The 13,375-nt window shown below is 45.7% G+C and overlaps 1 protein-coding gene and 1 long non-coding RNA gene across 2 annotated transcripts; both read right to left on the minus strand.

The window, feature by feature from the left end:
* Positions 1-3,128: 3,128 nt before the first annotated feature.
* Positions 3,129-6,772, minus strand: LOC115029713. The gene is made up of 3 exons (XR_003835261.1): positions 6,592-6,772; positions 3,470-3,531; positions 3,129-3,189 (listed from the first exon to the last, which is right to left on the minus strand). It is a non-coding gene; the product is annotated as an uncharacterized LOC115029713 (long non-coding RNA).
* A 1,659-nt stretch (positions 6,773-8,431) lies between these two features.
* Positions 8,432-10,174, minus strand: Lrrc30 (leucine rich repeat containing 30). Its single transcript, XM_021150109.1, has one exon. It carries the CDS (start codon positions 10,141-10,143, stop codon positions 9,139-9,141), a length of 1,005 nt encoding a protein of 334 aa, XP_021005768.1. The 5' UTR covers positions 10,144-10,174; the 3' UTR covers positions 8,432-9,138.
* Between the last annotated feature and the right edge of the window lie 3,201 nt (positions 10,175-13,375).

Raw genomic sequence — 13,375 nt, forward strand, 5'->3', positions numbered from 1 at the left:
TGTGTGTGTGTGTGTGTGCGCGCCCCTTTGGAGGTGGCATGACTTCTCTAACAGTTTCTCCACTGGCACCATGGAGTGCACAGTATTTTGGTGTTGGTTTTTATTTTAAGGGAAACATTTTTCTATAAGCTCCTAAAGCATTCTCACCCAATCAAACCCAAGGAGGAGATTTTAATGAAGCAAACAGGTGACTGGGAAATGAATCTCTTCTAGACAGTCAAATCAGAGTTTTCACTCAACCCATCGTTGAAGACAAGCTGTTTTCTCCCTCCAAGGATCCAACCCCTGATAATAAAGAGATAGGATCCAGGTAACATGGTTGCCAGCAAAGCCTCTGGTGTGCCCTAATTCTGGCCTAGCCCATTCTATATTTTATCAAAAGAGTCCAGTACTGGAAATCCAAGCAAGGGCCTTGGGCAGGCTACAATGTTGCAAGGAGACACCAGATTGTTCACTCTGATCTATCTCCATAATGTGCTTTGCCTTTTTAAAAATAATCATAATTATAAGCTCAGGGAATCTACACATTGAGGAACGCAAAGTTAAAAGGAAATAATCTTGTAGAATCTCAAGGCAAAAGTATCCCTGCAGTACAGATGCCTTACCTCTGAATAACCAAGGCCTGGGCATGGGGGTGGAGTAGTGGTGGGAACACACTCACTGTCTTTCTTCATTCAATCCATCTGCAACTATTGTGTCTACTCTATACTGGGTGCAAAGTGACAGTCACCCTGGAGTTCAGGGCCTCCAGGGGCGGAAGCTGGTTAGGAATCTCTTCATCACCCATGGAGCAGCTGGCCACAGGCCCCACATCTTTCTGCTTCCCATGGAACACATCCTGCTGGCTCCTGCTCTTTTCCTGTCTGCCTTGAGACGGAAATGCCTGGACTGTCAGTCCCAGCTGGCTGTGCCTGGCTCTCCTTCAACTCCATGACATGGACACCCTCTCAAAAGAGGCGGTAATCTAAAATTTTCCCAGGTGTCCTGTTGAGTCCTACAGGGCCTCAGTAGGGTTCCAACCTATTGGCTAGGCTCAAGGATGCCCTGCCTTTTCATCCCCTCTTCCCATTGCCAGGTGCAAGCAGGCAGCCGTCAGGGTCAGTGCTTAGAGCCACTGACTGGGGTGGATCCAGATACCTACAGGGGCTGCTGCCAATGGCAGCCAGCGATTAGAGAAGTTACTTAGCAGACTTTCCTCTGAGGGAACAAAGCTTAATTTACTCAAGCTGGCCAGCAGAAAAACTATGAACTCTTCTAATTCCTTGGGATTGGTGAGAAATAGAAAGAAAGAGAAAATTCACATACAGACACACACACACACACACACACACACACACACACACACACACGTGAGATCACACATACACAGTGAGTGGATGAAACAAAAGGCAGAGTCCAATAACTTTATGCACACAAACATATACATATATACATACATACCATACATACATATATGTATTCATACATATATACATGCATACATACAGGCAGGTAAACCTACAGATAGAAATATACCCATTCACACATAGAATGGTTAGAGCAAAGCTCCAGCAAGCAGACTCCAAGCATTTCACACACCCACATATATACCACATACACACAGTCAGTGGATGGAGCAAGCTCCAACACACACCCAGACAAGCTGTACATATATACATATATACACATAGTTGATGGGTAGAAGGAACCTTACACATATGCATACATATATACATATGCATATATGCATATGCATATACACATACACATAGACATTGGTTGATAGATGGAAGGAACAAAGTACCAACCCCCAGTCACACAAACCTTACACATAGATATGCATATATATGAATATAAATATATGTATGTATATATATATATATATATATATATATATATATATACACACACATACACACAGTTGATGGATGGAAGGAACAATGTTCCAGCCCTCCATACTTCATTCTTTCTGACATAGCTTATATAGCCCAGCAAAATCTTTCAAGCAGTATAAAGTTACAGTGTGATTACATTTTAGTTTTCTTCTAGCAGATGATGATGGAAAAACAGTGTGTTCCGCAATACCTTTATAAGAAATTACATTACGTAGTACAGGTACAGAAAATAAATTATTCCCAAAAACCTACGCGCATTTGTAACTAAGCAACTTGTTACAGATTAATAACATGTAAAAATGCAAGGTAGTTTTCACGGACAGTTTCTCCTACTGGCGGGCAGCAATATGTGGTTACAAAGAAAGGAGTAATTATTTTACTATTTATCTTTAAAAGTAATCTTGTGAAATTCTTAAAAGAATCACAAATCTAAACTTTTATATTAAAAAAAAAACCCTACTTTAAATCCTCCGAATGCATATTGACTCATCAGCAATGCTTATTAAATTAAATCAGGAAGTTGAGGGCAAAGATGGGTGTAGGAAACCAGTCATCACCAGTCCAGCCTCAGTGAGAATCACATCAGCCAGGGCTGCCATTTTTCTTGTTCCCTGACCATAAAATGGCCCTAGCTTAATAAGAGTGTGCCTTTCTGAACTTCAAATTGTTTCCTAAGATTTTCTACAACAGAGCCAGTAGCAAAAACATCTCATCTCAACCTAGCTTCACTAACAATTTTATTTTTCCAAATGTTTTCTAAGGTTGGTGATTATTGCTGACAATCTACATCTCTAAGTTCTTCTCTAGGGTGGTGATTGAATCATTAATCTGCCCCAGCAGCAAGGTCTGAAAGCGAACAAGCATTATTATTGTGAAGGCCAGAGTTACTGCTCCATGAGGGGCTGGAAGCCCCTTAGAGTTTTCATATAACTCTTAGATTAAGAGGGATGTGAGGGCAGCAAGCAGAGCAGAACTCCATAACAGCATGAAGTCCTCGGGACACATGGTCCTTGGGGCTGTGCCACACCTATGCTGACTCATGTGGCTGTGGTAACCAGTGGGCCGCATTTCATGAGTTCTTCTTCCTGTATGGCCCTTGGCAGCCGTGTTCTGCTAGTCTCCCCAACTGAGCAGCCTCTCAGCTGGCCTTCTATGTGAGAACTGACACCATAGTTCGTCAGTCCAGAGAGGGTAACAGAATTACAGGCTACAGAGCCTTGACAGTGAGAAGCGTGGGTCTTACCTGGACCAGCTACTTCACAATCTCTCCTGTTGAGGTCCCGATTATTCTTTTATTCAAATCTCACAGGAGATGCTGAAAAGAAGTCAACAACCAAGATCTTTGACAACCTGGGTCCTTTTTTTTTTTTTTTTATGTATTTTCCTCAATTACATTTCCAATGCTATCCCAAAAGTCCCCCATACCCTCCCCACCACTTCCCTACCCACCCATTCCCATTTTTTGGCCCTGGTGTTCCCCTGTACTGGGGCATATAAAGTTTGCAAGACCAATGGGCCTCTCTTTCCAGTGATGGCCAATACCTGGGTCCTTTTATGTCAGCCCATAATCTAGCAAAGAAATAACTCGGAAGTACCTGTCTACTTCAGAACACAGAGTTCCTCATCTCTCTCCATATGGCAATCCAAAACATTGGATCTGGGATAAAGACAAAAGGACAAAGGACACAGAGGAATTATAAAGTGGACTTGCATTGGGAGAGGGAGATTTATAGAGTCTCCATCAAGACAAAGCAAAACAAACGTAGTCATGTTTGCTGTATGTACCCACCACTGTTCAGTGACCTCACACCCTAGCCACACCTCGTCCCTCCCAAGAGACTCTACCCTCACTCACACATCTCTTAGGCAGTTTCTGTCACAGTGATCCACTCTTTAGGCAAGCCTCACCTTCTTTGCCCATGGACCTTAGAGTGAGAGGCCACATCTTTTAAGTTCAGACTTTATTTTAGAGAACCTGACCTAAGTTTGAACTCAGGTAAACTAACAGGCTGATACCTAGCATTAGTTTCCACGTTGACACTCCCCCCCCCAACAAAACCTAAATCTAGCTTCAGTCTCTAGGCTAATCCCCAACAAGACCAACATCTCCAGGTTATTTCCCCAAAAGACCCTGCACCCCCAGGTTACCAGTCCACTCCCTGCCTAATGACCACTAATGCAGAGGGGAGCAGAAATTAAGTTTATGATATGACTCCCAGAACCAGTCACTTATGCTAAAGATCACAGTAGCTTTCCAATTAGATGCTTGCACACTCACGCCCCCCCCCTGCCCTTACTGCTTACTATAAAATCTTGCCCCATAGACATTCAGGGCTCCACCACCACCACTACCAAAACCATCCTGCATGACAGCAGTGTGTTGGAGGGGCCTGAGCTAGCTTGACTAGAATAAAGACCCTGCTGTGAGTTGCATCAGATTGGCTCCTGTCTGTTACTTTGGGGGAATCACTAACATTTCCCTGGCACAACAAGAACACCTGGGAGTGGTAGCCAACCATCTTCATGACCCCAACATCCACACAGTCTCAGGGCACACTGGTGCAGAGCAGGTACTGAGCCATTAGCATGCTTGCCTCTGTCCTGAGTTCTTTGCACCACTGTGCTGGTGGGTATATAGTGTGGTCAGCACAGCATTTAGGAGTGTGGGGATTTCCTAACGTGGCATGGTCAACACGCTGGTGTCTGAGGAACTCAAGTCACAGAAGACCAAAGAATATGGGTGGCTGTGTGCTCTTCTCTTGGCAGCTCTGGCCCTCGCTGTTAGAGTCAACCCTAGCACCAGTATCCAGGATGCATACTTTCCCTAGTGCATAAACATGCTTTTCTCTAACTCCAGTTTGCCTTTTATTTTCTGCCCTCTACCGAGATAAGGAGCCTTAGGAAATATGTTGTCTCCTTGTAAATAGATTCCTAGGACACTACTAAAAAAAAAATCTGCATAGCAAGCTTCATGCTATGCTAATAGCTTTCACTTATGCTGGCCCTAATGATGCCCAAGCTCTTCCAGATTCATTATGGGCCCTCTCTGCCTCCCCTTTTTATTACTGCGCTGTCTCTATTATTTTAATTAGCAACGCTTTGGATTTAGCGTGTAACCTGATGTGTAACTTAAAAGAGACACTTGAAGAGAGTTCTTTCCCGTACAAGGTCAAGATGCCCCCCATCACTGTTTTTAATAGCTTTTATGTTTCTCTGAAGCTTATTTTGTTTTCTTAAAGTGCACGGAAGGGTCACATTTTGGTATTCTTGGATTCATCATGATTAAGAAACGGCATCGAGGGTCCTGATGCACATGACAAGCAAGCTGCAGGTTTTGTTTCTCCTGAGTGTGTTATAGAAGGCTGAAGAGCACTTCTGAGACAGCAGGTTAGCCCTGGGACATTTAGAGAGTAGACATAAACACCATCACTCCGTGGGTATTTCCACGTTAGTCTAATCTAGTGGTTTATGGCTTTGCCTTCCTCTGTGTATCTTTTTGAGATAATTTCCTGAACTTGCCTTCTATTTTTTTAGCCATTAACCAGAATCTCAGTGGTGATTCTAGGAGGCTGACGGGGGAGTCACTCCTGGTCCTGCATATATGATGTCAATAAACACCTATTCTGAAGGCTTCACTTGTCCTGTGGTCTCTGACTACTGATATCAGCATATGTTTTCAATGACGAGTCCTCTCTTCATCCTTTTCCTCTTGCCTGGCTATTAAAGTACACATTCGTTTAGTGCTTTGAGCACTCTCAGAGATGTAATCTCCACAATACATATACTTATTGTTTACTGGGGGAAAAAAACCAGCTACTTCTTATGTGTGCATCCCTGTAGATAACGATATCTGTAACACATTTTCTGCTTCCCAACACAAGACGTGTTCACACTGGAATCCAGGTGTGGTGTCCCGAAGCCACCTCTGTATTTGATTACTGAAGAGTCAGTTCACTAACTAAAGCCCAAGAATGTAGTATTGCTTCTATACTCCATGAATTAAGTCAACAAGCTAAGCGATGACTACGGTTTCTCTTTCAGATGTGCATTTAGCGCTATTGTTCCACAAACAGATGTGTCTTTTCAATCGCCCTCCTTTCTTTAGGAGCGTAGGGGTTTTTTTGCTTAATTGTGTGTTCATACATTGCAACTGCTTCAAAAGGTGTTTCCTAGCTAACGCCGGCGCGCCTGTGCACTGAGAGCCCAGAGACACCGAACACACCACCACCAGGGATGGAGCCGCTGACTCCCCGCATCAAGCACCAATTAGTTGCTATTCTTTGACAGCAGGAGCGCCACAGCCAGTGCATTCATTCTCAGCGCTTTGATTCTGAGAGTTTCTGGAACACCTGCAATTCACTTGAATGTGGAAGAGTGGGAGCCATGACAGATAGGCGAGAGGCGTTCCACAGTCAGTAAACGCGGAGTTAGACTACAGAGACAGGGGTTATAGTCCCTCCACACTAGTATTTTGAATAACCAAGTCCATTAGCTGGGATTTGGCTCAACACTTCCCTTTATCAATAAAAAGAAGTATTTACAAAGGATCAATATCTAAAGCACGTTGGGCAAACTGCTCAGCTTTTGTGGATCCCCAGTGAGTGTTAACAGAGAAAAAAAAAAACCTCCCTGTTATACTTCTGAAAGCTTCCAGCAGAAGCTGGCAACTGAATTATTTTTTTCCCCTTTTAAAAAGTACAATGAGCTCATAGGTCACCTTCAAAATATGGTAGATCCTTTCCCAGGAGTGAAGCGGCGGTATGGGATCAAATGGCTGAGAAGGCGGCGGAGGAGATAAAATGATCTCTCAGCAGGATGAGGACGGAGCCCTTGGCCTCACCAGTGTCTCTGCTCAGAGCAAGGTCATGAAAGCCCAGTGCGAGCCAAAGCTGCCCGCAGCAGAGACACTCACGGCCATGATCCTGGCACACGCCGGGGCCTGCCTCCTGACAGCTGCATGCACTTCAGCCCAAAGCTTTAGTGAACGACCGACCTGCCTGGCTCTGCAGAGCGGAGCTCGCCCTGTAATTTCCCACTGAGTCAGGAGGTCAAGTGAGAATCCCTCTGATGTTTTTAAATAGTCTTGGCTCTAATAAAGCAAAGTGGGTGGGGATTTTGGAGTGCACCCACGTGGGCTGGCTGAGAGCTGCAGGTCTCCTGGTACTCCACGTGGGGCTGGAGGAGGCTTCCTCCGTGGCCTCCAAGAGACACAGGTGAGATCTGTTTGCAGCAGCACTCAAGAGAGGACTGCAGTGAGCAGATGTGTTAATGGCAAGTGGTGTCTATCAGCTGTAGAAACTGGCTTTCGTCTTTTGTAAATGGGAAAACTGGCATTGGAGTTTGTTTGGGTAGAAAAATCATTTGTTCCTGTAAATCTGTGGACCCCCACACTCCTCCCCCAACCCTCGTCCCCCAGTATCTCTTGGGAAAAGAAGGAAGGCAGCTGCACACAGCAAGAGCCTTACCCTGGATCTTGGCAGCAGTCTCTGCCCTGATGCTTTATTGCCCTTCCTATGCAAGGAGAGGGGAGACGGCAGGAGTGCTCAGGTTAGATGCCTGTAGGGCAAGGAGAAGCTGATTTATCACCCCACCTGTGCTCTGAGCTTGCTTCACACTGTTACCAAGGCTCTGAGACTCAAGGCAAGCTATGCCAGGGGCTTGGTATACTTGCTTCTTGGGGAATCTCAGCTTAACACACTTGTTGAAGGCCCATGAGGGTCCCTGTCTTTCACCCAACTTTGATCTCCTTGGTAGAAAGCACAGGGCATTTCTCTCTCTGAGTCCCAGCCTCATTTTGTGGCTCGAGAAAGAGCTATAAAACTTTAATTCAATTGAACTAAAAGCATTAATATGAAATTAACCCTAAAAGTCTCGCCAGTAATCTCAGACCCTAGAACTTGCTGTTTGTTTGTTGTTGCTATTTTCTATACACTATATGCAAAGAAATCGGAGGAATCTGCTCTGGGTGGACTTGAAGGTATTTTTATATACTTATTTTTTTTATGTGTATGAGCGCCTTGCCTACGTGTATGTATGTGCAACATGTGCATGCCCAGTGCCAGAGGACACCAGAAGAAGACATCTGATCTCCTGGAATTGAAGTTACCAACAGTTTTGAGCTGCCATATGGGTGCTATGAACAGATCCCAGGTCCTCTACAAGAATAAGCTCTATCTCTTTAGTCCCTCCGTTCTAACTTTAATGTTGGCATCCCGAGGTGTCTGGCTGCCACAAGACAGCATGACCCAGGCTCGCTGTCAAGACTTGCCCTTCTGTCGGTTTGGCTTAAAGCTGTACCCTCTTAAAATCAATACAAAGAGCAGCTTAGGACCTCGTTTGCTTACATGCCCTTATGTGAAACTCAAGTGTTGTATAGCCATCCTCCCCAAGACTTTAAAGGATAATTGCTTTGCACATGTGGCTTGTCCTTACTGTACCCTCATCCCCACCTTTTGGCTGTTCTCCCTGTGGCTTACTCTGTCTCTGAGAAAACAGTGAAAGCAGAAAGAACAACTGTTGGGGAAGGGGCTGGGAAAGAAGACCGAGGCTCCACATTGAGACCATCATGTTTATTCCCTGAAAGCCACAGTGCCATCTGGTTGTCACCAGCACACACAACCACGAATAGCCCTGATACAGATCCTGTAGGCGTCTTAAAGGAATAGTTCCTATGATCATTTCCCCAAACCCGAAGGGACAGCTTTGCCTGTTTTGGTCCCAGACAGCACTGAGCCTAACTTCTCCTTACCCTTTCCTCTGGAAAGAAGCTTGCTTGGGGCTGACACAGGAACTTGTCTTGCTGATGCCGCCTCACTGCAGGTTATTGATTGGAGGAGTGGAAAACACCTAAAAGTAAATGATTTCTGCCCTTCCCACTCTGCTTGGCACACAGGACATAGAAGTATATATTTGATCTTGGAATTATGTCAAGTTTGACTTATCATTCACGTTACTGAGAGCTAAGCCTCACTGCTAGGGTAGTTTGTTCCTTTTGGAAAAACGCAAAAGCCTGCTTCAAGTCACACTTTGAGTGAGATGAACATATTTTCTTGGTCAGGGATACCAGGATACTAAGGACAGATAAGGTTAAAAGGCAAATATCTCACCTGGTCCAATGCTCCACAGCAAATTAGCAAATGGGAGCCCAGCACTGATAGACACTAACATTAAAAATCCTTCATCTAGAGAAGGACCCCAGCTAATGGAGTCCACACAAGCTGACCCTTGTCCATGTGTCTGATGTCCATGCCTCTTGCTGTCCACCTCAGTTGTGCTTTTTGTCCTTCAGGTAGCTGTAGAGCATCTCCAGACCCCCCTCCACCAGCTCCGGCAAGGGCTTGGATAAAGGATTATGGGAAATGTGCAGTCCTTTGTCCATGGGGTTCCACGCAATCCTCCCCAGTCTGCAGAGCAGGTAGAGTTCATCTGGGAGGGTCTGGATGTCGTTGTTGTTCAGGTTCAGCAGCTCTAGGCTGGTGACGAGACAGAGCGACCTGGGGAAGGAGTGGATGTTGTTGTTCTCTGCAATGAAGATCTGCAAGCTAGCCAGGCACTGGATGCTCTCGGCGATGTTTTCTAGGCGATTGGAGCCCACGTGCAGAAAGTCTAGCTCCTTCAGAGAGAATACACAGAGGGGGATGTGAGCAAAGTAGTTGTTGCTGAGGTTCAGCTTCCGAAGTCTGGAGAGGTCTGCAAAGCTGGCTGGGAGCTGGGATAGGCAGTTGTGCGACATGCTCAGCACCTCCAGGTTCCTGCACAGGCTGAGCTCGGCTGGCACCTCCGCCAGGCAGTTCATGTTGAGGAACAGGACCTTGAGGCTCTGGAGGAGGCTGACTTCTCTGGGGAGACTCTTGAGGCAATTCCCACACAAGTTTAGGACCACGATCCGGGTCAGCCTGCCCACCTCAGGCGGGAGAACTCGGAGCTGGTTGTGGGACAGATTGAGTTTCTGGACCTCCAACAAGCCCCACAGAAAATCTGGGATGTCTGTCATTCCTTTGGTGACTAGACTGAAGCTGACGTGCCGCATGCCACGCTTCAGCAAGGACCGTGGGTCCTTCCCCAAGAGCAGGGTATCATCCCACGAAGAGAACTTCTGTCTCTTCCCCAACAGAAGCCTCTTGGGGTCCTTGTCGTTGGAGCTGGCCCTGGACTGTTTGGTCCCCATTGGCTCTTCCTTTCCTCCTTCAAGGTTAGATGTTGGTCCTGCCTGAGCTCCCAATGTCAGACTGGTAAGCAGTGTAGTCTGGAGGTGAAGACAGGGGATCATAGCGTGGAGGTGGAGAGAGCTTGTCTTACCGGGCCTTGCAGATGACGAGGTCGGAAACCTACATGGTTGCAGGAGAGCTGGACCCGTTTCTGGGGGGTGTGGTGAGGTGGTTTCTCTCTGAGTGGACAGCAGGCTGTAATGATACCCTTGTCTCTAAGGCTTCCAAACAGAACTGCTCGCTTCCCTCCGTGCGCCACAAGACAGCTGTCACTGTCTTTCTGCTAGAGTATTACTGACCTGGTATGTGCTCACAGGTCACAGGGCGGTTTCATATAACCTGCTCTCTCCGCTCTTCTTTGGTATCACAGTTGAGCAGGGTGATTAACAAATGTGGCTAGAAAAAGAAACAAAGTAGAAAAATACAGCTGACCACACCAACAGTGATCCCTGACTGAGGGAACTGATCCCAGAGAGAGTGGCCATTGCAGCTTGCCTGGGCGCTATAGCTGGAGTTAGGTTTCCAGAGCCAGGGCTCATCGGATGTTGTCACTGTGCCCACTGCAAGTGTCAATGAACTGTGCTGGTGAAAAAATAGCAAAAGCTGCCTGGACACTTGGCCCCCCGCCCAAGGCAGAGGATCTTGCAGTGCCTCCCAGGGGTGACTTAGTGAGGAGGGTCAGTTTCCTTTGCTGCTGTTGTAACTTCAGGAGCTCTGGTCCCTCTGTGAAATGACAGAGCAGATACTTCAAGCACAAGACACTCATTATTCTGCAGGGGTAGTGCCATCCCCTGGCTACCTACCACTTCTCTCTCTCCATCTCTGACTGGCTCTCTCTGTGTCTCTCTTACTGTCTCTGTCTCTGATTTTCTGTCTCTGTGCACTTCTCTGTCTATCTCTCTCTCTCTGTGTCTGTCTCATTGTCTCTGTCTATCTGACTCTGTCTCTGTCTCTTTATCTCTCTCTGTCTCTCTCTGTCTGTCTCTCTCATTTTCTCCCTCTCTTTCTCTCTCTCTCTTTCTCTTTTCATCTCTGAAGGCTAATTTTACCCTAGGTGTGCAGGTCTCATGGCTGGTTTCATGGGTTGCTGAAGTCTCTCCCCCAAAGTTCATATAATCAAAACCCTGACCCTTCAGAATGTATTTAGTGGCAGAACCACATGAGGACCCAAGGAGAGGACAGAGTTCCATAAGCTGAAAAGAGGCCTCCCAGGAGGAGCACCGGAACTCAGCACATTCTGTCCTCAGCTTTGTGAGCAAAGCAAACACCTGTGGTTGAGCTATGCCATCCAGTGCCTGTCCCGGCAGCACCGGCAAGCTAATGGGTGCTTAAGTAGGGATGGGCACTTTGTATAAGTGGGAAATACTAAAATTTATCTATTTTATGAATGGAAGGAGAAGGGCTAGCAAGGTGAGGCTATGGTTCTGAGGAAGGGTCTGGCAGTGTTGGTGACTGGCCCAGGAGTGCATGGCTCTTGCTGGCCCCAACCCAGCTAAACCTATAGATGCTGCTCTGAGACCCTGACCTTGCCCAGCTGCCCACCAACCCAGGAACCCCAGCAAGATTCTACTTGGGAGCTGCTCAGCAGCCTGGAGTCCACACCTGTGCCTGCTGAGAGGTTGCTGGGGCAGGAATGGCAGGCACGCCATGGGATGCTGCTTCTGTCTCCGAGTGGTGTTGCAGAACTGGCCATCAGTGCCCTGGGTTATTCCTGAGACTCCTTGAAGGAGACAGAGACTTTGGAAGCTCTTTGTATGAGGAGCTGGGTTGTTGGGCTATTAGAGAGGGGAAAAACCAATAGTGTGGATAGACTTTTAGCCTGAGATTTGGGGTCAAGCAGTGTCTTGTCTATGCAAATCTCCTAAAACAATACAGAGCTGCTGCTTAAAAGTAATGCGCTCCTTCTTTTCTTACAAGATTTTTGGGGCACTCTGCTGAGGCACCTTAGCCTGAGGACTAACAGGAGCCAGGATGGGTTGTAACAGCTTTCTTCCTCATAATGACCGCTTATCTTTCCTGTTAGTACACTTTCCCAAGAGCATTTGGGAGCATTTCCTGATAGACAGTGCTCACCAGATGTTAACTGTGTGAGATTCCAGGCACACTGCACGTTCCGGTGCAGAACAGGCGTTTCAATCAGTGGCGTTTGGAAGAGGATGAGGCAAAGACAGAGAACCGTTGAGAGCTTTTGGTGCCGCTTCTAGGAATTTGGCATTTGTCACTGGGCTCCGACAGGGAAGTGGGCTCAGAGAAGGATGGGGCTTTGTTTACTGCCTCGCTGAATTGTTACCTTGCGTGACTCCTTTACCATCTTGTGTGACCTCCTTGCTTGCTACTTTGCTTGATGACTTTGTCTTTGATCTAAGAACTGACCTTTTGTTTTGTTTTGTTTTGTTTTGTTTTTTTGGTTTTTTTTTTTGGATATACCTAGAATGATATAAAAGCAGGCTGGAGAAACTTAAACCTGCTTCAGCCTCAGCACAGGCTGGAGTCACATTATCATTTTGTCTGTTTTTTTGTTTTGTTTTGTTTTTCCAAATCCTCCCTCCCTCCCTTGAGACTCTGTTTTTTGACTGAGCTGCCATGGTTAGAGAAAGGCCAAGTTACTTATGCAATCAACTTACTGTCCAGGATCAAGTGGACAGTCAGAAGCAAAGTGAAGATGCAGCCCTCCACAGCCCAAGCAGGAAACAGGAAAATTTCTCCAGGTTTAGCCCTGTGGAGACAGGATTAGTAGGGGAAGGAGCTCGGCTCCTTGTTTTCAAGTCCTACAAGGAAGTACTAGAAAAACATTGACATTGACAATGTTATTTTTACATTATAGAAATAATGTAATTAGGCATGAACCCTGCATACTCTTCCAGCAATATAACCAAGAAGAACAAAGTAAAAAATAAGCTAGGCAGTGGTGGCACATGCCTATAATCCCAGCACTCGGGAGGCAGAGGCAGGTGGATTTCTGAGTTCGAGACCAGACTGGTCTACAGAGTGAGTTCCAGGACAGCCAGGAATACACAGAGAAACCCTGTCTCGAAAAAACTATATATATACATATATGTGTGTGTATGTATATATATATGTATATATATTAGAAATATACATATATGTGTGTATATATATATACACATATATGTGTGTATGTGTATATATATACATATATGTGTGTGTATGTATATATATATGTATATATATTAGAAAACTTTATATATATATTATATATATTATAATATATATTAAAACTATATATATATAAAAACTATATATATATATATATATATATATATATATATATAT

Source organism: Mus caroli, chromosome 17, assembly GCF_900094665.2.
Source record: "Mus caroli chromosome 17, CAROLI_EIJ_v1.1, whole genome shotgun sequence".
Classification (NCBI taxonomy): Eukaryota; Metazoa; Chordata; class Mammalia; order Rodentia; family Muridae; genus Mus; species Mus caroli.

Excerpts from the sequence above, each read along its gene's own strand:
- Lrrc30 (XM_021150109.1), bottom strand. The coding sequence starts at position 10,143 with ATGATCCCCTGTCTTCACCTCCAGACTACACTGCTTACCAGTCTGACA.